The sequence below is a fragment of the Argiope bruennichi genome, chromosome 11, assembly GCF_947563725.1.
Source record: "Argiope bruennichi chromosome 11, qqArgBrue1.1, whole genome shotgun sequence".
NCBI classification, from domain to species: domain Eukaryota; kingdom Metazoa; phylum Arthropoda; class Arachnida; order Araneae; family Araneidae; genus Argiope; species Argiope bruennichi.
In genome coordinates, this window is record NC_079161.1 from 27239435 (window position 1) to 27267288 (window position 27854).

At 27.4% G+C, this 27854-nt stretch overlaps 1 protein-coding gene across 1 annotated transcript; it reads right to left on the reverse strand.

Moving 5' to 3' along the window:
- Positions 1-27854, reverse strand: LOC129956505 (uncharacterized). Its single transcript, XM_056068425.1, has 9 exons — positions 27563-27854; positions 24707-24817; positions 24428-24582; positions 18795-18947; positions 17277-17344; positions 14454-14651; positions 12006-12075; positions 3395-3472; positions 1-994 (listed from the first exon to the last, which is right to left on the reverse strand). The coding sequence occupies exons 1-9, from the start codon at positions 27852-27854 to the stop codon at positions 908-910; spliced, it is 1212 nt and encodes a 403-aa protein (XP_055924400.1). The 3' UTR covers positions 1-907.

Genomic DNA, 27854 nt, shown 5'->3' on the forward strand with positions numbered 1-27854 from the left:
TTTACACAATATACAATTATATATATCATTTTTACAAAATTGAAACGCAGACTTCAAAGATCTCATTTCAAAAGAAGGAAATTAAAAGCGATTGACTAGGAGAAATTTAATGCAATCTACACTCACGTTCATAAATTAAGGATAATGCAAGTTCAGGAAAAGAAAGTCAGAAGCAAAACAAATGTGACTTATTTGTAAAGCCTATTTATTAAACAAAAGATAAAGAGCAAAAAAGATGCTATATGTTTGATATCATTAATAAAAATTGCGATTTTTTGCTCCTTGGAGCAAATTACAAAAAACCTATTTACAAAAACCAATATTTCATGGTTGGTATGATGGTTAAAACATAGTATATCTCCCAGACGATACAATACAGTCCTACAACGCCTACGCATGGTGAGTATCAAATTATCGATCTGATCTTGGGGATTATTACACCATTCATCAAGCAATGCTCTCCGAAGTAAGAGGTGGTTGACGGGCTGCAACGCGTCGGCCAAGCATGTCCCACACATGCTCTACTGGATTCAAGTCCGGTGGGAATGCTGGCCAGTCCATACGGGTGATATCCTCCGATCAAAGGCATTCGTTTACGATGTCTGGAAGGCGAGGACGGGCGTTGTCATCCATAAACACGAATTTTGAGCCCATGGCGCCCCGAAACAACCCGTAGTCCTTTTTTTTTATGTATTTTAGAGTTCGATTTCCGCGTGACTCTGAATTATCCTTAATTTATGGACATGAGTGCATGTAAAAAATAGAGATATATGATAAAATTTTGATTTTAAACAGCACCGGGTTAGCAGCTAATACAATTATACAGAACAGAATTTTATACATTATAGTTATTTCATATATACGTACATATTTACAAGTACACATAAACACATATTTACACAGATATTTACAAAATTTGAAAGCCAGGTAAAACAGCTATACCAGAGCCAATTGGCCCATTCTTGGAACACATATCCTTCAGAAACTGAAAAACGTGTAAAAAATATAAATATTATGATAAAATACTTAAATCAAAAGTTTCATTTAAAGAACTTACAATGAAAAGAATATAGACACGCTAAAATATTAGGAACACGTTGCTACGTCATATTAATATCATATTGGACATTTTGATGGATTTGATGACAGATATTTTAGGTATAGATTATAAAATGTATTGAAGCTATTGGAAGAAGGTTATAAAATGCCGGCTCTTAATTCCCTATGACTAATCGACAGTTTTTTGTTTTTTTTTAAATCTATGCACACATTTTTCTTACTTTTTCTAAAAATTTTAGAATTATGATACGGTAGCAAATGGAGTCATTGAAGCAAATGAAAATCGAAACCAGGCGAAGATAATACATCCAATATCGAATATTCACTGCAATATCTAGAACGTTAAAAAGTAAAAACATTTATGTCCAACAGATGGCGCGTGGTATTTGTGTATTGCATTACCGGGAGTTATTATCCATTCTACAATTTGAGATGTAACGCTAAAGATCAAATACATCAATCGTAGTTGTCTAAGAATACACTAATTTGAAGAAATCTATGCTACACGAGAACAACGAATTCGTGACTCTGTTCAAGTAGTCCACCGAGAAAAAATGCTTTCAAAATTTAGGTGAACTTTTTTTTTTCAATAATTGTTTGATATTGAAATAAGTAAAGTAATTCATAATATACATATTAAGAACAAAAAGAGGATTCTTAAAGCTGCATTAAAGAGGTACTGAAATAAAACTGCACCTTCAATACATGATACAAATAAAACTGTACCATGAATATATGACGCAGATTCCACCGCCTCGTAATTATTTGATTCTAAAACCAACAATTTATGAAATAACGAAGTTACTATTTTATCCAATGTTTGAAACATACAAACCAGAAGAGATACTTTTATAAAAGAGAAAGAAACCATAAAAGATTCACAGACGAAACGACATTAAACATTATTCAAAAACTCATTCTAAACATTCTTTCATATGTGTCTCGAACTACAAAATATTATTAAACTACGACGTAATATTACGGACACTAGACGTATCAACATTTAATGGTGAAATTAAGAACTGAATCATGTTTAATTATATGTTCGTCGCAAGTGTAACTGAAGATAAATCCTTTTCAAACACTATGAAATTACAGTATTGTAAAGACAGTCGTAGGAACGAAGCTTTGAGAGTCACAATGCAATCCGAAAGCACATAGATCCAAAGCTCAATATATTTTTTCGTTAATTTGATCAATGACTCAATTATTTGAATTTCAACTACAAAAACACTTAAGATTCATTCTCTTCCAATTCTCCTAAACATTCAATTTCTTTTTTGTTGAACCTCCTTTTACTAAATTTGCTTTCAATCCCTGCAACAACTCCCACACAGACAGTCTTGCAAATCTCACTCATGAGCATATCCAGACACATTTCGCAATAAAAAAAAAAAAAAAAGCTTCCTATCAATCACATACGAGAACAGACAGATGTACAGATTCATCCAAAATCGGTTCACTCCTGCCATCCACAAATCGAACAAATTCAAGTACACTCCGTTTGCTCTCTGAGAACCAGTTATCCTTTCAGACAGACCTTGCAATATAAATTACTACATTTTCTGCATACTCAATTGAAACTACCATTTGTAGAGGACATTTCAGTCAAAACCATTTTCTCTTCGCATTTAAGAAAACATGAATTTATAATCAAACTTTCATTCATGCGAAATTTAATTCATTTTAGATCCACTTTTCAATTTTAAAAAAAATCTGGGTTTGGCTGTGGGTTCAAATTTAGCATGAGAATACGTGTCACACCCTTTTAGAAGAACCTGAGAACAAGATCCAGAAAAGAGACACGAACGTTTTCTGTAACGTTTCAGAGGTGTAAAGGAGCGAAAAATTCAAATATATCGTTTATATAGAGTTGCAGCGAAGTTTCATTTTACTTTTATTTGGTATGACTGAGGAGTTAACGCTCAGAAACAGGAATTTTTGGAGAATTTTAGTATTGCAATAAAAAAAAAACTGTCAACACGTAATTAAATAAAAATTAAAATTAATTGGATTGCCAAACTTGGCGAATGATCACCATCGAAAATACCAATTTGGCTATTGCGAATTATTCTTTAATCCAAACGCTGTGAATTTCGATTTATTTAATGAACTGGAATATATTTTCTGGAACAGTGGTAAGTGAGAGTGGATTGAGATCAACGAAAACGGCGATTTTTCCTGCAGCGAATATTTTAGCTCGGGATTGTTTAATTAACTTAAAATCAATATTAACGTTTTTAGATTTCGGACATTGACAATGCTTCTTTACAATTAAGGCTAGCTGAAAGAGATGCAGAACTTTTTTTTTCAAAGGATATAGAAAAATACTTATCAGGTTTATAGATTCAGCTGTGTTTTCTTCGAAGTAAGATCTAGTGCATTTCCCCTTTTGGCAACCAATAAAACACACCTGAAAAGATCCTATGATAAGTATCCGACTATGACAGAATGTTTAGATCGATCATTTTATGCTGATGACTTTATTCTTGACACAGGTAGCTTGTAAGACGCCCTCGAAGTTTCCACGCAAATTGTATCCATAATAGAATACCATTAAATGCGGTAATGTAGTGTTCAGTACGTAGCCTACCAATCAACAAAAATACAAAAACTTACCATCAGTGAGCAACAGAAAAGAGTTTTGATCCACTTCATCTACTTATTTCCTTTATTATTTGTGTGAAGTGTATCTGTGAGCGGGTATTTCCCTCTACGTAACAATCGGGATGCCTTAATAAAAGGCTTACGGCGTCATGTAATCGTGAAACGTTGCAACGTCACAATGACTCATTTAGCGACACAAGTCCGAATTACAAACCTCTAGTCCAACACAATACCGCCTTGCCTTGTCTCGAAAATCATAATGCATTCATTGCTACCCGGTTAACAAGCAAACCGAAAACAATAACCAACCTTTAAAAGTCTTCAACAATGTTCTTCTGGAAAATAAAACCACATATTAGAAAGTGGAACACATTTATATTTAAACGAGCGATCCAAGTTCAACGTTTATGCGATACAAGCGCCTGGGGTTACTTCTCAGAAACAAAACCCAACTGATTTCCTAAAAAGGGTTGTTGCAAATGCTGAGATTATAATAAATAGCGACATTCGTGGAATGAGATACCAGTTTTTCCAAAGAAGTTGACTTCCTAATAAATATAGGTAATGAAGATATTTCAATTTCATTACTACATTAAGTATATTTAATGAAAATAAACTATTTCACTACTAAATAAATTATTTAAATGAACTAAAATAACTGACTAATTTCCACTTACCTTTATAATATTTAATCATACTTTAACTGATATATCTAAAATTAATAATGATAATATAATTAATTCATATTATATTATGAATTTTATGTTTATTCATAAATGTCAAATACTGATATGCTTACAGTAATCTTTACATCAAAGATCTGCAACAAGCCAAAATTTAGTTCAGTTCAGTTGGTGCATCAAGATGAATGAAAAAAAATTAAGAAACTCAGAAAGAGCGCCATTGCCCACCGCAATAATTTATGTGGAGAATCTATAAACTGTTTTAAATCTTCAAACTATTTAAATTAAAATACTTAAACTGTTTTATAGATGATAGCAATTTAAGTGCTAGGACTGTTTATTTTAAATAGGGGTGAGTCTAGATAAAAAGAATCCAATAGATCTCCTTGTTATTAATCATTGTAAGGAATTGCTGTTTCAAATATTTACAGATAAGTTTTAATGTTTTATTATAAAATATATTAAATGTAAGGTTTGGATCATAAATGGCAGAAATGCATACCAAAAAGACATTCTTCAATGCTCTTTTTTTAGATAGTCAAATAAGAAATTACCCAAAGAATAATTGATACTCCCCCCCCTTTTCTTTTTGTAATGTTGGACTAGATTTTTGCAGCCCCCCCTTCCCACCCATTTACTATAAAATTCAGAAATCAACAAATGGAAATACTAATTTAACTTTGAAAATTTTGAAACTTTAATAAAGTATTTTCTCACTCATATATATATATATATATAATTATTGAGCATCATTTCCTTAACATTAAGACTTTCTATTAATAAGGGGTGGGGTGGAAAGCAGAATATAAACAACAAATATAGGTATCATAGTATTTAAAACCTTACAGTAAAGTAGTAAATAGTTTTTTTCAAAAATAAATTACAATTAGGTGTACTTGTGTTAATTAAAGATGAAAACATATCCAGAGAAATGGGGATAAATGGGAGAGTATTGAGAATAATTTTCAGTAAGGATTTTAAAAAACGATAATGTTGTTTACCTACTAGTAACCAATTTTATTATTATTAGTAACCAATATTTTTCCCATAACAATTTTTTTTGTATGCGAAATACATCATTGGAATGTGAAACTGGAATTATGCAATTCTTTTATTTATTCCATAAACATCATCATGTCTTTACAACAATTTTTCTTCATTATTTCACGGATATACGTTGAAACCTTTTAATGTTTTACAATTGACAGTATTAAAAATTTAAAAAATACTGTTGTCCATTAGGAGGCATGCATGACCTGTGAACTCCATAATTATTTTTTTTTACTACTTCAAGATTTAACAATCAGGGTCAATTAAATGGGTTATAATTAAGGGAATATTCTATTTTGTAGTAACTATACCACCTGAGAACTAACAATTTTATGAAATTCTAAGCTTAATTGGACCTTTTGTTTATTCATTTTATAAGGAATATTGTCCATTAAAAGGAATAAGATTTGAAAAACGATGGAATTTCGAGGATAAGATTTAAAAATTCAAATTAAAAATATAAAAATTGCTAGTTATAAAGTATAAATTTATGAACACAGAATTTTTGTGTCATTAAGAAAATAAAGAACTAAGAAACTTTCATATTTAAAATAGATATAAAATCAGAATATACATATGTTAAATAACAAAAAAAAAAACAAAAGAAATCAGTTAAAAAATATTAAATTAGGAAAAAAAAAAAACCCACTAAAAGCTCTACTTCTGTAAAAATACTTACATAGCATTCTTCATTGACTACACTTAATTCTATTTTATTTCTTTTTTTTTACCTAGTTTTTTACTTACCTAAAACAGTAGCAAATTCAAAAGAAAAATGAATAAAAATATGCATTTGCAATAAAAAAACAGCAAAAATTTATGTACATAAACTAAAACAAACAAACAAAAAAAAATCTGAAAAGCACTACTACACTTTTTCAATAAGGGAAAGAACATTGATAATGTATTTCAACCACAATCACTGTAGTTAATTATTAATATTTATCATATGAAAATTCATTATCTCTGAACATATCAATGGTTGCTATTTTTGAGAGACATTGCAAAATTCAATAATTTAATAACTACAGCAAATAAAATAACTATAATAAATTACTAAAATAATAACAATAGAATTAAAAAATATTTTGACAGAGCCCCTGTCCTCAAAAATTTGATATTACTATTTGAGAACATATAATGAACTAGTTAGAATGCCCTGTTTATTTTGAATTATGAATTAAAATGACATTTTTATTTAATGCAATAAGATGGAATTTCTCAAAGTTGGACATGACTAAATTAATGCAATTAATTTGATGGATAAACGCTTTTAGCCGGTGGCTCCCAATTGAAATAGATTTAAACTATTAGCTTTTTGGTTCCAGAACTACAGAAAGGAAATGCTCTGACTGCAAACAAATCAAATATATATATATATATATATATAAATAAAAAAAATTGTATATATATATATATATTAAAAAAAATTGTATAAATATATATATTAAAAAAAATTGTATAAATATATATATTAAAAAAAATTGTATAAATATATATATTAAAAAAAATTGTATAAATATATATATTAAAAAAAATTGTATAAATATATATATTAAAAAAAATTGTATAAATATATATATTAAAAAAAATTGTATAAATATATATATTAAAAAAAATTGTATAAATATATATATTAAAAAAAATTGTATAAATATATATATATTAAAAAAAATTGTATAAATATATATATATTAAAAAAAATTGTATAAATATATATATATTAAAAAAAATTGTATAAATATATATATATTAAAAAAAATTGTATAAATATATATTAAAAAAATTGTATAAATATATATTAAAAAAATTGTATAAATATATATTAAAAAAATTGTATAAATATATATTAAAAAAATTGTATAAATATATATTAAAAAAATTGTATAAATATATATTAAAAAAATTGTATAAATATATATTAAAAAAATTGTATAAATATATATTAAAAAATTGTATAAATATATATTAAAAAATTGTATTGTAAAAAAAATATTAAATATTAAAAAAATGCATGAACCTCCATCTCCATCATTTAATTTTGAAACTTTAACCAAATATTTCCTCATATCTAAAAAAAATTTAATTTCAGTTGTTAAGCATCACTTCCTTAATATTAGAAAATAGGCTTTCTATTAATAAGGGGTAGGGGTGGAAAGCATAATATGAACAACAAATATAGGTATAATGGCATTTAGAAACCTTACAGTAATGTAGTAAATAGTTTTTTTTTTTTTTTTTCAAAAATAAATTACAAAAGGTGTATTTGTGTTAATTAAAGATGAAAACATATCCAGAGTAATATGGATAAATGGGAGAATATTGAGAATAATTTTCAGTAAGGATTTTTAAAAAATGGTTTTTTACCTACTAGTTACTAATTTTATTATTATTAGTTACCCATATTTTTCCCATAATTTTTTTTGCATGTAAAATATATCATTGGAATGTGCAATTGGAATTATGCAATTTTTTATTTATTCCATTAGTGTCATCATGCCTTTACAATAATAATTTTTATTATTTCATGGATATACGTTGAAACCTTTTAATGTTTTAAGATTGACAGTATTAAAAATTTTAAAAATACTGTTGTCCATTAGGTGGCATGCATGACTTGTGACTCCACAATTACTCTTTTTACAACTACAAGATTTAACAGTCAGGGTCAATTAAATGGGTTATAATTAAGGGAATATTCTATTTTGTAGTAATTATACCACCCGAGAACTATCCATTTTATGAAATTCAAAATTAATTGGACCTTTTGTTTATCCATTTTATAAGGAATATTGTCCATTAAAAGGAATAATATTTGAAAAACGATAGAATTTGGGGGATAAAATTGAAAAATTCAACACATTAAAAACATAAAATTTGCCAGTTATGAAGTATAAATTTATGAACACAGAATTTTTGTGTCATTAAGAAAATAAAGAATTAAGAAACTCTCATATTTAAAATAGATATAAAATCAGAATATACATGTGTTAAATAACAAAAAACAATAACAAATCAGTTAAAATATCAAATTAGGAAAAAAAAAAACCCACCAGAAGCTCTACCTGTAAAAATACTTACTAGAATTCTTCATTGACTACACCTAATTCTATTTTATTTCTTTTTTTTACCTACTTTTTTACTTACCTAAAACAGTAGCAAATGCAAAAGAAAAATGAATAAAAATATGCATTTGCAATAAAAAAACAGCAAAAATCTATGTACATATAAACTAAAAAACAAAAAAAAAAAAAAATCAAAAGCACAACTACACTTTTTTAATAAGGGAAAGAACATTGATAATGTATTTCAGCCATAATCCCTGTATTTATTTATTAATATTTGTCATATGAAAATTCATTATCTCTAAACACATCAGTGGTTGCTATTTATGAGAGACATTGCAAAATTCAATAAAAATATAATTAAATAACTACAGCAAATAAAATAACTATAATAAATAACTAAAATAATAACTACAATAGAATAATTAAAAATATATTGACAGTGCCCCCGTCCTCAAAAATGTGATATCACTATTTGAGAACATAATGAACTAGTTAGAATGCCCCGTTTATTTTAAATTATGAATTAAAATGACATTTTTATTTAATGCGATAAGATGGAATTTATCACAGATGGACACGACTAAATTAATGCAATTAATTTGATGGATAAAAGCTTTTAGCTGATGGTTCCTAATTGAAATGGATTTAAACTATTAGCTCTTTGGTTCCAGATCTACATAAACCAAATGATCTGACTGCAAACAAATCAGATAAAAAATATATTAAAAAAATTGGTGGAAGGAATAAAATTTGTAGAATCGATTCTATAAATGTCATTATTTTAAGAAGAATAAAAGAAAACTGGATAATAAAATGCTATATGGAATAACAGTGAACTAATGATAATTTTTGAGGATAGATTTTCTAAAGTCTTAGAAGTTCTTTTCTGTCAGTATTTGAATATTTGAAAAATAAGACACCTTTTATTAATTCAAAAATTATTTTAATTATTTACATATTGTACTTCAAATAATAAATAAAATATTTTAATCAATTCATTTTAATGAATATTTTAAATAAAACAATTCTCATTGTAAAATTAAACTAAAATTGAAATGTTGAATAATGTAATTTTTCATTCAAAATATTTTAATTTTGGACATTTCCTTATATTTTAATTTTATAAATTTGACCTTACGTACAATTTAATGTGAAATACACTATTTGAGACCTAACAGAATAATTTGAATTAAAGTGTCTGTAAAATCGATAATGATAATGAAAAATATCTGAAAGAAATTATAATGCATTAAATACATTATATGCATTATTATATATTTACATTTTAAAAATAAGTTTCACGTTTATGTACTATGCAATAGCCAATATATTTAATGGAAATGCCATATCATTTTTTTTAAAGTGACTGTATATTAAAAGAACAGGGAGGAGGGGGGGGATACTGTTTGTAGCAACTTGAAAAAAACACAAAACTAAATTTTCACAACAATTGAAGGTAGACGTTTTAAATGTTATATTTGCTTTCTTTACTAAAATATTTCATATATCCTCTAAGCTATAATAAGACTGAGAAAAAAAGATCGAAGTGAAATATATAATCTCACAAAACTTGTTTCATTTCTATTTTAATTTATATTTCTCTTAAATGAACAATATACAGATTATGTAATTAACTTGAAGTTGGAAAGGCATTTGATCCACTTGGCAGCTCTATTTTGAAAATGAGATGCCTTAAGAAAGTTGCAAAACTGAATAAAAAAATTCTTAGAATAGGTAATGTTTAATAGAGAATAACTCTACGATACAAAGGAACACGCATATTTAATTCATCAGTGGAGTATCCTAGTATAGTCTTTCCAGTACTTTCTTTCCCCCGCAGAATATCCCTGAACTTGAAATCTCTAGGATCAGTTGAATGGATATAAGGGGGGGGGGGGTTAAGATTATATTCAGTAAACAAAAATACACAATACAACAATGAAAAAAGTATTTGGTATGGGAATACGATTTAAAGCATTTTGATAAAGTTAATATTGCTTGAAGAAGACTTGACTGAAGGAGACAAAAACTATTCTGGGCTTGGGTATAATAAAATAAAATCTTCATTATCTTGCAGAAACTATACAAGATTTCTAGTTTTCATTTCATACATTTTGTTTGTCGCATTGATTCACCAAATTTGTTCAAGGTCATGAATGGGTTTGCTAAGATGAAAAGATAGTGAAAGGACAGCTAATGGAATAATGAAATGGATCATCCCCTCCTCTATAGCAACGGTGATATGATTCTTCAATGTAGAATTGTTTGAAAAGAAAAGGGGAAAAAAAAAAAAAAAAAAAAGGAATGGTCCATGGCAGTTACAAAGATTATATCTTCTGTTCCATGATATTGGGTTAAGGGAGATTTTGGGTATAATTTTAAAGTATTTCTACCAGTTGAGCCAACAATCCTGTTCTTGGCATCATTGTAAGTATGAATTATATTCCATTCTAATTGAACAAAAGATTGGTTAAGTAGAATCGTTTGTATATTCTCAAATTAATCTATTTTAAAACTAGATTTAAATCCATTCTTTCACAAGCACAGAAAATGTTTTCTGTCACAAAAAGTAATTGCAGTCTATACTCTTTGGTTTTTATCTTCACTAATTATATTCTTTTAGTAAATTATCTTGTAAAAAGAAAAATCAGTAATTGCGCATTTCCAAATGGAATATGATATCAATAACTGTGTTTACGTGTAAATTACGAAAATCTTTCTCCACCAGGCTGAAAAAAAAATCTATAAGATAAATATACTGATATTATTAAAAGTAAAGAATTTCTTGGTAGACTATCTGTAATTATAGAAATCATAACAAATACACAATTATCTGAAGTCTACTTCTCAAAGAAGAGGAGCTTTGTTATATTGAGTTTAGTATTTCACAATCAAGAGTCCAGAAAATGTTACTTTGCTAACCAAAAAGGGGGGGGGGGATGAGGTGTATATAACTAGACTGTTCATATACTTGATATTGGGAAGAATGCAGCTTAGCAAGGTGAGACCTTTTCTAAGATAAAAAATGTCATTCAGATGCAGTATTTAGCTAAAAATCAAAGCTACATTCAACATCTCCATGTCAAGTCTAGGATATATTGGCTTGTTAAGAAGGAGGAGGTACCACACAATCAGAAATCTATTAAAATATTTTGGTCACATGTGAAGTAGTAGAGAACATGCCTAGATACACAAGACAGGCATCCTAGAATGTTGTGAATACGTAATTTGCAAAACACATACATAATCAAATTATGATAGATTATAAAACGGAAGGTGTTTATGCAAGAAATGCATAGTGGCCACATTATAAATAAGGATACAAAACAAAATATCAATTTTGTAAATATTAAGACATGCAAATATATATTCAGTATTATCTCACACTAAGCTCCATACAACAATTGAAATTAATCAAAGTATTTAAAATTGTAAAGATGAAAATAAGAGCCCAATGATTATTTAGTATAGTCAAATATAAATTTAAAAAAAATTGCAATAAAATAATAATAATAAAATAAAAAATTTCATAACATACATTTCTTGGTGCATTATTTCCATGAGAATGCAAATAAACCATTACGAAGCCAGGATTATCATCTGAAAAACTAAGAAAGAAAAATTGTGTGCATTAGATAATTAATGGGGGGGGGGAGGGTAATTTTAGGATTTACATCAAGTGCTTAGTTCAATAAAATTTAAAATATGCAATGACACACAACCCGTTAAAAGAATGCTTCATTAACTATACAGAAGTAAATAAGAGAAAATTTACAGATCATTTTATAAGTTGTAAGTCCAGAAGTAAAATAATAATAAGTTATGTTATATCAAATATGAATAGAAAAATCTTAAGTCAATGCTCAAATAACATTTTAACACAGTATGTATATTGTCTCAAGATTATGATTAAATTATATTAAGAAATATTACGAGACAGAAAATAAATGTCACAAAAAAATATTTTGAAACAATTTTTAGCAATATGGTATTTTTTTGTACTCTTCTTTTTCTTCATTATTATCCCTGCAATTAATACATTTCTTTCATAGAGCATTCAAGCTTTAACGATCTATTAATATATACACGGTTAGTGGAATGAGGGATCAAGATTTATTTATATTCACAAAGAACTATTTTTAGCATATACATATTGTTTTATATATTTGAACATATCGAATATAACAATTTAACTCAAAAATCAATTTATATATTTATTGATAATGATTATGAATAAAAATTCGCTTATGTTAAATGTCCACTTTGTGGTAGACCAAGTGTTAAAATTACAACTATCAGATGAAAAATCATAGCTGAGAATTACTACATTTATATTATGGATAACTTGGAAAATCAATAATGCTTATTTTTTAACATTTCATTAATAGAAAAAGTACTAATATGCCACCGGCTACATAATTATACCTCAAATGACAATATTAGCAAAATATAAGTAAATTAGGTACTTTTCCATTAGCCGTGCACAGATGAAAACTTTTGAAGTGTGCCGCAGTACAGCATTGGGGGAGATACCCTTTCACTAATGAGCAGCTCTTTACCGTCCAACAAGATCATAACTCCCAGAACAATAGGATTTGAACTGAAGACGTTCAAAGCATCTCGGTAATTGTTGCACATATCCAACATCCAAAATCGATCATGGACTAGAGCTGAATTTGCACAAATGGCAAAACAACTCTGGTTTTTATGAATGAGGAAGCTAAAATAAATCGAAAAGTGTACCACAGGAACATTCTAGAAGCCGTTTTTCTGTAGGCCAAAGAAGCAGTTCGGCAATGAAAGATACCGCAGCTGCTCACAAGGCCAAAAAGGAACAAGAGTAGTGCAAGTGCATTTTCCCGAATGTGGTATCATTTAGAGAGGGGGCACTATATTCGCCGAATCTCGATTCCATGGATTACAATGCATAGTCCATTTTGGAGTCGAGGGCTTGCACGAAATCGCACAAAAGTCTGGAATCGCTAAATTAATCACTTCTTTAGGAATGGGATAGATTAAAACTAGAAGACTTGCGGCCCATTGTTGAAAATTTCATTACGTTATTTGAGCCTCCATATCGCTGCAAATGGTAGCCATTTCGGAAGAGATAATTTATTAGTAAAAGTCTACTTGTATTTTTTATATTTTGTTATAAAATTGCATTAAAAACTGTTCGGATTTTTCTGCCGCACCCTGTAAACTACACAGACGGGGGGGGGGGGGGTAAAGAGGCAAATAAGTTTGATTTATATTAAACAATCATCCTTCCTTTGATTTGCTTTTAACAATGAAAGAATAATCAGGATCAAACATCATATGGAACAATGAAAACAGCAGGAATTTCTAAGCAAGTAATGCAATCTATTGGTGAAAATTACGAAAAAATAAAAAATACCAAGTAATAATTTGCTCAATTATTACCATGGTATCATTAGAAAGATTTTTAAAAAATTTGAAACAGCAAAAATTATTTTTGTGCAATACCGAAAATTATCGTGGTAAACATTAAAACCCTTAATCAAAATTGTAATTAAAATTCGTACCTTTGTAATAAAAAATCGTACCTTTAAGAAATTTATCGCAATTTCATCAATAATTATTTTTATTACCAATCATATTTCCACCCTTCAAGGTATACGAGCCAAATTTGAGAGGGTGCATGTCAAAAAAGTCTTGTCATAGAGTACCAGCACACACTTTCATCTTTTATTATTAGCAGAGATAGGGATTAGTACCATTGTAAGTGGTAAGGAATTACTTACATTATACCATAATGGACATTTTTATTAATATTCATTGATGCTCATAGATTGAATTTTATATTCGGGGAGAGAATGGGGGTGGGAGAGATTACAAAGGTGAAACATTAGCGCATCAGATAATTAAATACGATTCAATGACAGTTCTAAAAATTTGTATTAGTAAATATATAGAAAACAAAACAAAAAAAAATTAAAGATAATAGAAATCTCATCATAATACTTACTTATAATTATTATTTTTCAAAAAGTTTATTACAGCAGGACGAATTTTTGGTCCATCCAGGCTGTGATGTCCTTGACCAGTGATGATTTTACAACGTTTAGAATTCTGTTTTGCATCAAGGAATTTTGATACTGCTGTTACAGCTTCGCCAGTAAACAATCCATGTAGGTCTAGATCATTGCAATCTAGACCTTTATTGCTAATGAAATAATAATTAATGAAAAGTCTAGTAAGCTAGTTTGGAAAGATTTCAAGGTATAGTTGGAGCAGATTTCACCATGAAATCTTTCAGCTTATGCATATATTATGATAAACATTTTATAAAAAATAAAATTCTATCATGATGCATGAAATCAATGCTGACTTAATTTAGGTTATTTCTGCATCAATTCTAAATTGCCAATGGTAGTTTTACATAATTGTCATATTGTAATAATTATAATTGTCAATTATCATCTAATGATTTACTAGAAAACCTTCAGAATAGAAAACAAATTGTACTAATGATAATGAAAATTTTCAACTAAAAATAGCAAATGTAAATCAAATCAAAAGAAAACTTATACAATTAATATCTCAGGATAAGAACTGCAAAAATTATTAAAGATAATTTTAATAATTGTTCCAAGTTAGTCTAGATTTTATATGTAAATTAGAATAAGAGAATATATGAATTCCAAAAGATTCTTGATTACAAGGCACACTAGAGGCTCTATCATTTAAGCTTATTCACAAAAAATATAAAAAAATCCAGTTCTTGTTTGTTTAAAGAACTTTCAGAATATTGGTATTTTAAGTCCCCCGAACACCTCATATTTAAGAAACCATGTGACTTTATATATTAAAAGAACTGGCAGAATGTTAGCAGAAGAAAATAGAAATTAATAAATAATTATAATTGTCAAATAGTTGGACAATGATTACCATAAAAAGCAGTCCTTAAAAATTTACTCGTGAACGAGCTATTTATACTGGCAATTGGTGAGAAGTGAAAAATATTGGCGAGTTTACCAAAAAATAAATTCCCAATTTCATTTAATATCTTTCTTATAGACAAAATTTGAATATATTTTTATTACATTTCTTTAATGCATAAATATATTAGTGGTATTTAAATAATATAAGAGCTTGAATTATATTACATGTAATTCCTAATTAATTTTAAACAAGCCAAACATAAAAATACATTTTCGGAAAACACTTTTTTTTTCTTTCTAATAACAATAATTGCTTCTATTTAATATTCTATGAATCAAGCAAAATGCAAGGTTTGCACTTGATAAATAAGAATAACACGGAATTCAGCACTAAAAATTAATGTGTGTAATAATGTAAATAACTTAAAAACTACACTATGTATCTGAAGCATTATATCAGCTTATTTAAATTAAACATTTTTTTTTAAAATTTTAAATGCCGATTTAATAATTTGCAATTTTAACGAAATGATTTTGTCTGCATGAAATGAGAAATATAAAATCAAAATTAATCAGAACATGAATCTTTTTTTTTTATTTAAAAAATGAATCATTTTTATAAATCTTTATGTGAACAAACAATTCCTTTTGAAATATCAGTAATGGAAGAGATTATTTCCTCGATTTTAAATTTTTTCAAAGAGAGACAAAATGCAAAATTTAAGAACACAGTAATAAATCAACATATGCAAAGTCAAATTTATGCATTTGAGCCCTTCCACCCCCTTTAGAAAAATTGTTGTCTACCATCTTAAATATTAAGTCAACTAAGAATTTCTTCACTGGTCTTGCAGAATGACAGTCAATCGATCTTACATGGTCAATTGCATTTGCTGCAAAATTCATTACACAGATTATGATATTACTAAAGTTAAGATAAAATTATACCATTTCTAAATCCTTAAAAAATATTCATTCAAATAAAACAAGATCGATCTTGCACCTAGCAAGGGGGAAAAAAAGATATTTATAATGTAATTATTATGGGAATGAGAATTTAGAAATAAGCTAAGAATTTAAAGTTACTGAAATCCACCGTACGAATAATCATAACGGAAAGAATTCTCAATGCAGAGAAAAACGCCCTATCTTTGAATTCATTCATAATTTGTAGACATTAGACATCAAGAAATTATCATAGAGATGGAAGTAATGCTGAAAATACAGTGCGATAATCAACCGACGATTGCCCAGTCATTTAGAAGCCCTTGTTCTATCGGACAAAGTAGCTTTAAGGTTTCAATGACACGCCTGACAGCAATGGTTAATGCGAGTGCAACTGCTAATTGCAAACTAAAACCTCTTTCAATTTATCACTACTAAAGCTGAAAAGGCTCTAAAAAATATATCTAACATTGGATTAACAGTTATCAAGAAAATATATTACAAAAGTTGGGCAACTTCCATTTTTGAAGACCGATTTGGTTACTACTTCATGACAAATTTAATGTTACTACAGATCCAAACAGATTCTATTTAAAATGTTTCTTAACGAAAATGTATCTAGTCATCCTCATTACACTCAAGAGGAAGAATTTGGATTTTACTACCAATTTAAGCAGCAGATAAAGATTTTTGAAAACATTTTGGTTTTTTTATATGCTGCAAGAATTGATGTAAAATATTTGAAATTAATGGGGGGAAAATAAAGAATAATATTTAATAAAATAATTTTTTCTGGACAAGTTTTTTAATATAGAATAAGCAAGTGTTACTTATTATTTAATCTTGTAAACTTTGAAAAATTTTCTATTTTTAAAATACTCTGAAATATGTGACAACAAAATAGGAATTTTAAAGTACAAATTAAATTAATAATGTTAAGGTATAGGAAAAAACATGCTTACTTATGCCGCAAAATCAAATCAGATGCAACTTTGTTTGCAGCATCCATCTTCAATCGATGTTCACAAGCCTATAAAGAAAGCATTCAAAATCAAATTGTATTCATGAAGAATAAATGTAGAATATGCCCCCTCCTTGTGAAAAAAAAAAAAAAAAAGCCTATATGAATCTTATTTAACAGATAAAATACCTGAAATTATTTTTTTTTTAAAATACGTAACTTATTCTCAGACAAAACATCAAAATATATCCATTGTCAATATTTTTTTATGTACTTAGCAAAGAGGTAAAATATTAGTAAAATATGAAAAACAACTATTTTAAATTTACATTAAAAGCAGAAGTATGAAAAAATGTATAGCTAATATTATTTGAAAATCCTTAATTTATGATATAATACTGAAATGAAATAACAAAACTTGTTTAATAAAAATTATATATTAGGCATCTAATAATGAATTATTATTAAATATCTATTTTATAAATGCATTTTTTTTTGTCATACTTGCTTTCATAAGGATTTATCTAAATAATGGAAACTATACAAGTGTTTGTTAGAAAATCGAACATTCTTTTTATGAATTCCCTTAGAAAGTATTCTATCCGGACACGAGATGGGGCAAGACATGCCTGTGTCTTCTGCCTTTTTACCATAACCTAAAGAAAAAAAACTGCTACATTTCGAAACATGAATATTATCTATCTAGTCTATTTGTGAAACTAAGCATCAACCATATTTCGTCAGTAAGACTAAATAAAGGTAATTTGATTGAAAAAATTACTGACATCCCTAATTAAAGATAATCCGAAAGTTCCTCATACTAACTGTAGAAAAAGCAAATCAAATTTGTAGCCCATAAAGAGCATTTGAGTAGCTCAAAATAAATACTATGTAGAAAAAAATTAATCGATTGTCTATACACTGATTTTTAATATTTCTAAACACAACTAATTATTAAAAATCAGCCATAATATTACTAATTACAAATTACTAGTCATGCTATATTGATGCATTACTGTAACCACCAAGAACTGCTAATATTTTAGCAATCCTTTAAGGAAAAGGATAGGTGATAAAAGATTAGAAGAAACAAAGAAAAGAATCTTACTATCATTATTTTGTGATCTTTCAACTATTTTAATAATAGAAGTTTATTTCGAAGATCCTGCCTTTCTTTTTTTTTTTTTTTAGCACAAAATTAGTATCAATAATTGATACTGTTTACATACTTGGCTCAAACAAATATTAATGTTTGACATAAATGATATGACAGAATATGAAAGCATTGTTTGATTAATTGTTCTTAAGTTATGAAAGGGAAATTAAATTGCTAATTAAACACTTAAAGAAATGATACACAGAAAATGTTCTTAGAAAAACACATTTTTAGAAAACAAAAATTAGCATATGGAAAAATGTAGAATATTCTTTCTGATGTAATTGAGTCTTGATTAAAATAAAACCTTTTTACAACAATAACAAAGATCACAATGTTAAAAAAAAAGATTTCTGAACTTACATCAGCAGCATACGCATCAGCAGCAATATCTATTTTCATATCACGGAACTTCTGTAAATTATCTTTGCACAGACGTTCCAGTTCGTAATGCTCTGCTGCTTTTTGTCGAAATATTTGAGCTTCTGGAGTTATTCGGTCCCAATCACCGATTGCCTTATGAAAATAAGTAAATAATTACACTAACAGATTTAAAATATTATAAATAAATGACACACAGGATAATTTTATTATCTATCAAAAATATCAGTAAATATCAATAATTTGTCAATTTGTAAGTTTTGGCAAATATAATATTATGAAATATAGGGCGATTATAGGGAAAGAAAAAAACTATCCCAATATACGAGACCGTAACTATCAGACTGTTCAAAGGAACAGAATTTTTTTTTTTTACCTAAAAGGTATTTTGAGGCATGTACTCAAGAATCATGAAGAACAGTTAAACTCTAACGGTTACTGTTACAAAACTTCAAATGTTTCAAATGAGTAACACCAACTTTTTTTTTTTTTTTTTTGGAATGTGCTCTATAGCAAAGACATAGTAATGGAACGTTATCTGTAGCATGAAAATCACTAGTGCTAGATAAAGAAAAGAGAAAATAACCAAGAGCAGCAGAAAAACAAGGAAAAAAACCCATTTTATTATACATTTTCTATTTAACTTATTTCAACCACAATGACACGAAATTTTTCTAAATCCGTATGCACTGTAATTGCAAAAATGGTTTAGCAATATTTAACTCTTTCATTTTTATTTAGAGAAATTAAATTACAAAAAAGAAGCCATTAAAAGCATCTTTTCAAAATGATTATAACATGTATATGCAATATAGTATTTTAATCTAATTTTGAGGCCATTTGAAAGATTGTATATAAATATTATACTCGTGGAAACAATTATAAAATTAATAGTGATATAAAAAGCCTTATTTAAAATAATTTTTTTACAATACACTGTATTGAATGAACAATTATGAAATAAAGGAAATAGAGTGTTTGCAATTGTATGTTACACTGCTCTTCTTAAATACGTTTTGATTTAATTCCTTAAAGTGCCAATTCGAAATCATGTTTTGAAAAATGAAATAAAACAATGAAATATGGTCAAAATTTATATTTTTTTAATCAAATACAATAATTTCATTTTATGACAAATAGATAGAGCAATGAAATAACTTTGTAAGGAAATTGCATAGACTCATTAAAAACCTGAAAAATAAAACTGCAAGTTTATTTGCCATTTGATGAATAAATTTTACAACTGAACAAACTTTTGATGCAGATCAAAATTTCAAAGTTTCGAAACAGAACCAAATTATATCTTAAGTTTTTCTCTCTCTCTTTTTTTCATTTATTTTCTTAATCAAGTGTGGGCTTTTACATTCTCAAAAATATATAAAGTTTGATAAATTATACCGCTAAAAACACTCTTGTCTCAAAATTAATTATTCAATAAATTTTTTTATTTTTTTATTTATACTAAAGATGATTTTTTGTGGCATATCAGTTCACCCATCATTTGATGATTACCTACATTCTGCTGCTCATCAATATTAAAGGAACATTTGAAGCTGATCTAACTTCTGATATATCGAATTTTAACGATACTACGATGCTATCGAGAACAATTCTGATAATATATACTTAAAGTTGCCATTTAAATTTGGGGGGAAAAAATTCCCGGCGTTTTCTCAATGAAATATAAGAGCAAATGTGTGAACAGCATTCTTGCGCGAGTAAAAATGGAATAACAATACTCCAAAGTTTAATGAACAGGAAAAGAAAAGCCCTTCAATAAATGTGGATTTAATGAAGATTCAATTTTTAAAATAATACAATTTTTGGACATACGTTCAAATATTTTTTTTCTATAAAATTCTTTCGAAGTATAAAATATTACTGAAAAGCCACTTTTTCAGTTTCTATAGTTTTATGTAATTAAGTAACTTGAAATCATTCCAACTCGATATTTTTTAGCTGCCTCAGCTGTTTTTAGAACCATCAAGCTCTATCAAAAATAAGCATCCTAATAATTTTGCTTCTTCGATCATACTTCTGTTGACAATATTTTCATTACTGAATAACAAGAATACTGTAAAAATCCGTAACAAATAATGTATGACATTTCCGTGAAACGTAAAGTATTTTTTTGGGGGGGGAGCTATTTTACTCTCGGTGAACGTAAGCGAAAATATTTCCGATATATCACAGAAGATATTAAATAGTGAAGGTGATGCAACAAGTTTTAATGCCCATAAATGATTGTTCTTGAACCAAAAAATTCGAAATCAGCTAAATTTCGGACATCAAATTGGACGCTTTCAGAATCTGCATATCATTTTCTGTATTCATTTTCGATACAAAATCTAATATCAATTATGATTTTTTTTTTTTTTGAACTACCACGAAATTATGTATGCTTTCCTCTTTTAGCCAGACTAGCATCTGCCTATTTTCGCACATTACTTAAGCTTTTATCTTCTTAAAAAGTAGTAAGCAATAAACGGATTTTCGAAGTTTCTTTAACCCATTTAGCAATATCAGGATTTATATTTTTTATCCTTCCAATCTATATTAAATGTAGATTTTAAAAACGCTCACTTTTTTTTTTAAATTCTCTTGTCTAGTCTGAATAAGATCACAATTTCTCAAATAATAAACCATTCACGAAATTAACGCGCGAGTTACTCCGCAAACTGAATGTTGCTATTCCCAACAAGGAAATTTATTCTCTCACTCAGTTATAACAGTCTCACGCATTCTCAATAGCTGCAATCCAGGAATCTCATAGAAAGAGAAAAATTGTCTCCGAGATCGAAATTAGATTGATCTATACAGCAAAAAAGAACGAGTAGAAAAGGTGAATTTCCGCGATTACTCAGTTGCTTCGTTTTTGGTGCTATGGCTACAATCTTTTATTCTTGCAATATTCAAATAATAGCCTTTTTTTAGACGAAAAGAAGAAGTAACTAACAAACTTAAAATTTCTTGGAATTTCCCCGTTTATAGAAAATTTCCCTTCGTTTTTCTTTTTTTAGAGTATTTTAAATTCCCTGTATTTTTCCGGTGCCGTGGCAACCCTGCAATCGATTTGGATTTTGGCAATATTTACTACTCTGGAAGCACTTCAACAGAAGGCGATATATAGTATTCTATTGATAGATGTTATTTCAGCCTATATACGAGTAGAATATATTTTTGATCGGAAGGAGGTTTTTCTTTCACTTTTTAATTCGTACGTTGTTTTTTCCATTACTGCTTTTGATAGTTTAAAAAATATGCAGTATTTTGATTATTTTTTTTTAAATCTTTAAAATATACTTCGATACTAAACGAACATTCGTACTGTCGATTCTATTCGGAAATATCGCTTTGGAAGAACTTCGGTAAAATGTATTACGTTCATTGATAGAATTGATTGATAGAATTTTATTATTCGGATTTACTTCCTGATTGAATGTGATGGAATGTTTATATTGTTATCTTCCATCTTATATCTTTCTAATGCATTTTCTAAAGTACAATTTTTTGTAATTTAAATATACTTCTAAAAATATTATTTCATAATATATTTATTAAATTTTACTCTACATTTACGATAAAGATTCTTAGTGATAGATAAGTTAATCTGTCATCTGATTGTTATTTTTTTGATTGAGCAATTGAATTTGTTCGAGCATTCAAGATCATAGAGATGATAATTTGTATAAACTTGGAAATATTTTCATTTCAGTAGCATAGCATTGGAATTACTTCTATGCTGATAAAATATGCAATGCTAATGAGAATATATATTAGTAGAAAGATAAAAGCTTTTCTAAAAATAATTTTCAAATTATATGATTAAATAATATGTTGCATGTCTTTTACACTTTTAATTTAAAAATATTTATTCTTTAATAAATATATTTTATTAAACAAAGATTTAATCGCCTCAAAATTGAAAGCCTTATCTAAAACTTAACATACTGCAAATATTCTTTCATAAATTCACTCACTCCTTGATATTTTATATCCATTCACATTCTGAAATTATTTTTAATTTCCTTTTAATATCTGAAAATTTCAGTTATGGTCAAGTTTCTTTAATTGTAATAATTTTATCTACAAATTGAGTAAAATTCTAGTTACATATTTAACTTAAGTCTGCTAGTAATACATACTTTTTAAATAAAACTTCATATTATTCATATACCAAATTAATTTTTCATGACATTAGATTTCCAATTTATCAAAACTATTGAATTTAGTGTCTGAAAAGCAAATAATATGTGTGTTGGGAAAGGGACTGAAATTTTATAAATTGTCTTTAAGGAAGGTAAAATTTTAAAAATGACTACATTATTGAAAAATAAAATTGCATTATATATTGTGAAATGCAGACATAGTTACAAAAAAATGTTATTGCAACATTTGTTTTAATGACATTTTAATTATTTTATTGGGGGAAAAATGTAAATAAATGTATCAAAATGAAAATTAACAAAGTAACTGAAAATTCCTTTTTATAGGAGAAGTTCTGATAAAGCAGTGCGTATGTTAATAGATGTTATTCATAGATTACTTTTGAAGTAGATAAATAAATTCACGATATATTAAAAAATATAAATTTTTCTTGGCTTATATATTGTGATGATTAAGTTTGATTATCACCCAGCCTTGCTTTTCATCCTGAATTTATTTTTTCACTCTCCGTTGTTGATTATCAAGATAAAGATTTGGCTTAATTTTTCTTACCGACTACCTTTAAGACATAGTTCTAGCAAAATTTCATATATACTTACAGTTTAGGTTTAACTTCAAAATCAAGCAATACTGAAAAAATTTCAGCTCATCCATTTTTAAGCACAATCATCCTTTTTTTTTATGATATAATTATAAGTATAAAGATACAAAAAAAAAATATAGCATAAAGAACAATCCAAGGCTTTTAAACAATACGAGTTGGATGACTATCAAAACTGAACAGAAATATTTTGACATTTTTTTTTTTTTATAACTGACAGTATCATTAAGACCAAATTGTCAATCAATAATTCCAGTAAACAAACTGGTCACCAAATACTGCTAGTGAAAGATGTAGGCAACAAGATTTTATATGTGAAAATTTTCATATAAAAGTTCTGTAAAGTTAGATCACAAATATTTAAAAAGAAAAAAAGAAAAAAATTCATCTAAAACAACCCAAGGCATATATTAGCTAGTTTTAAATAAATGTGCTTAAAATATCTAAAATATCCTACAGACCTTTTAACAATGCATTTGCTTAAGAACAAATTGCGATTCATGTGAATGCTAGCAATAAATATATTTGCTTTCTTGCACTTGAGAAATTACATAGCAATCAAGAGATAATTTGATATGTGATAAGTATTCCTTTTGAATCATTAATATTTCAAATTTTATTCACAAACATTAATTCTTAAGAGGTTTTAGTAGGTTGTATTAATTTTTTTATTGACAAAGACATTAAAAAGTTTTAACCCAAACAATTACAAATACTTTAGCTAATAAAAGAAATATTACTGTAAATCCATTATAAATACTTACAAAGGATAATTATTTAAATAATTTTTTATATATTTATCACATTATGCTAAGTAATATTTAATGTATACTTGCAAAATTTTTACCTTGTCTTTTTTAGAAAGTTCAGCTGATGCTTCTTTTTTCATTATTTTAGACAAACTTATAGGTTCTTCTATATCTCCAATGGCATCAGAATTTTCTTGATCCATCTTCTTTTCACCAGATGAATTATTTAGTACGAGCTTTCTTTTAGAGCCCGCTATTAAAAAACAAAAGAAATTTTTTTATAGTTTGAAAGAATTCGTACTTAAAATAAAATACAGAATGAGAGAACACGTATCTTTATTTGATTAACTATATTAATACAATTTTAATTTTCTTACCTTTTTTTAAATCTACTTGTTTTTCAGTGTGTATGCAGCTTCCTAAAATATCATAAATTGATTTAGCTGCTGCTAGATTTATTTCAATTTTTGGTCCAGTCGATAAATTATCTAAAAGAAAAATTTGGAACAAATTTTACTATGATTCATCAATAAGTAAGTTGACAAAACAGCACATGGTAACACAGCAGGAATAAAGTAAGATATAAATAGAGTTTTATATAGAAAATTTACATAAAGTAGAAGATGCCAAAAGAAGAGCTTCCACTTAATATAAAGGGCATCAAATTTTTAATTTTCAAAATATATTCTTCAAAAGAAAAAACATGCATTATTTTTGTTTTCTCCTTTAATAACATATTAACTGCCTCCAGCAACCAGTTGGTTCAACAGAATATTGCTATGTTTAAGTTCCATTAAATTTCAATGAAGTTTATCTAATCCTCTCCCCCTCCCTCAAGAACATAGTTATTTTAAATCAGAAATCGTGAAAGACATTAAACCTGTAATAGAATCCCTTTAATCAAGTAGAATGAGTTTCACTTAATATCAAAAATCAAGTTGAACTGGACGCATGTATATATAAACTGTTCTGTATTGTAACATATCTTCTCCCCCCCCTCATCTTCTCTTATTTTGCAACTGGTATTTCCTAAGTGTTTACTTCAGAAGCTATGATAATTTAACTACTCAATAACATGATTTAAAAAAATATAAGGAATTAAGATCATTTACTGTTTATGTTTACTGTAAGATCCTTTACTTATACCACTGATTTCATAGATAACTGCTTAAAATCAAAGATTAAATAAAGTGTTTTTATTACATTTCAAAGCAAAAGCATAGTTTCATACTAACAAAGAAATAATTATTTTACATAATAAGTTACACAATTGCAGAAATAGACAAATTCCTAAATTTTAGTGATTCAACATGTTAATTCATGTGCAAATTGTTCCTTGAACTAAAAATTTAGAATGAAATTCATTCAACATATATAAATTTAATATTTTCATACCTTAATAATGGGGAAGGAGAAGGAAAATATAATTTATAGAATGAAAAAAATCATTCTGGATTTCATTACAACAATGTAAAGTATGAATGCAAATTATATTAATAGGGTTGCCACTCGAATCTTGAAGGGAAAAAATCCCAGCGTTTTTACTGCATGCATATTCAAGATACTGGGAAAGGTGCGAATAACTCGTGTGCTAAATATAATGCATGGTTTTAAGGAATGGAAATGCAAGAAAAGGAAGCCATATTTAACATTACTCAAAATACCATATTAAAAGAATGTTTATATTTATATATAGAAAAAAAATCTATTCATTACCAAGAATTTTACAGCATAAAATCTATATATTAAGGGGAAAGGGGGATATAATACCTCTTTCATGTCTTTTTAAGACAAATGTGATACAAGTTATAATGCCCATAAAAATTCAGCATTAAATTGTTCTTGAATTAAAATTTCAAAGTCAATTACTTTTCGCACATAAACGATGTTTTCGGATTTTACAAGTCATCTTTTTCCATATTTGTTTTAGATATTAAGTCCAACATCAATGATGACTTTTTTGAACTGGCATCCAGTCTTGTTTGCTTACCTCTTTTGGGAAACAAAGTGCCTATTTTCCCTAATTTCTTAGATTTATTATTTTCTTACAAAATGAGCAGTACACAACAAGTACATTTTGCTGAACTTCTGGAACCCATTTAGTAAAATCAGAATCAATTTCTTTTTTATACATCTAATTCATATTAAATATGGATTTTTAGCAGCTCATTGTCTTAAAAGAAATTCTTATCTACTTTGAATAAGCTTATAGTTTCTTAAATAATAAACCATTCAATAAAATTGCATATGATACTTAAATCACCGCACTGCTTCCACAGATGGAATGGTCCCACCAAAGAAATGCATTCTATTCTTTCATGCCGTTACAGAAGTCTCGTGCATTTTTACTAGCCACAAATTCCGAAATCTTGCGGGAAAAAGAACAACTGTCTCACACATTGAAACTGGATTGATCTATACCGAAAAAAAGGGAGAGTAAGTAGAAAAGGGATGAGTTTCCAGATAACACAATCGGGAATATCATTGCTCCGGTTTCGAAGTCTATGACCGATTTTTTATTCTTGCAATCTTTACACATTGGCATTTGTCAAATGGGAAAAAATAACAAAAAATTTTAAACCCCCCTTTTTTTGTGATCTTTAAAGTTTCTGCATTTTCCCTGTTCTCATGGTGGCATGGCAACACTGATTAAATATTTTTAGAGATTATTAAAATCAGAGCAAAGAACTAGTCAAAACCTAATTTGGTATAGTAAAAAGTTGATTTTCTGAATTTTAAAAATGCAATTATTTTAATGTTTCAATATTTTCTGAAGTTAATAATGAAAAGAACTAAATTTCATTGAGAATAAACATTAGCAAAATTTGGCTTTGAATCAATTTTTAAGATTTAATTATATAAAGAATGCTATAGATATATTATCAAACACTTTAAAAATCACTTTATAGGACCATGCAAATCATTTACTCTTAGTGTACAAAAATGATTATCAGAAAAAAAGTTATCCAAAGTTCATATATATTTTTTAAAATTATAAAACACTTTTTATTACGAGAAAAGATCAATGTAGTAGAATTTAAAATAATGGGGAAATTGATATAAAGCAATACATCCAAATATATGTGCTCAATCTTTTTACTAAAATAATAAGCAGAAATGCATTCAGAAGCATTAAGGAGAGTATTACATAATCTCTGCCATTTTAAAAAATAAAACTGCATAAATACAATAAAGATAATTTTTTTTTTTTTTTTTTAATTTAGCATCCTTACCATTAGGCATCAATGGACCAAATACGTCCTCCAGCTGCTTAACGAAATCTTTTGGGACAGAGAGCAATAAAGATCCTGGTCTTGCAGGATTGTCACTCCCACTTCCACTAGATGCTGAAATGCTTTCAAAAGTCTTTTTATTTGCAGATTCTTCTACAATCTTGGTAGTTTTAAAAATAACACCATTTTTGGCATTATATGAAGAATCGACAGATGACGCAGCATTAGAATCATTATTTAAATTTTTTTTCTTGGCTTTTAGCATTTCAACTTCACGTTGCAGTGCTTCCAT

Excerpts from the sequence above, each read along its gene's own strand:
- LOC129956505 (XM_056068425.1), bottom strand. The coding sequence starts at position 27,854 with ATGGAAGCACTGCAACGTGAAGTTGAAATGCTAAAAGCCAAGAAAAAA. Across the intron at positions 18,948-24,427 it reads AACTTTCTAAAAAAGACAAG|GCAATCGGTGATTGGGACCG; the intron begins GTAAAAATTTTG and ends TATTTTCATAAG. Across the intron at positions 17,345-18,794 it reads CTGATGCGTATGCTGCTGAT|GCTTGTGAACATCGATTGAA; the intron begins GTAAGTTCAGAA and ends CTTTCTTTATAG.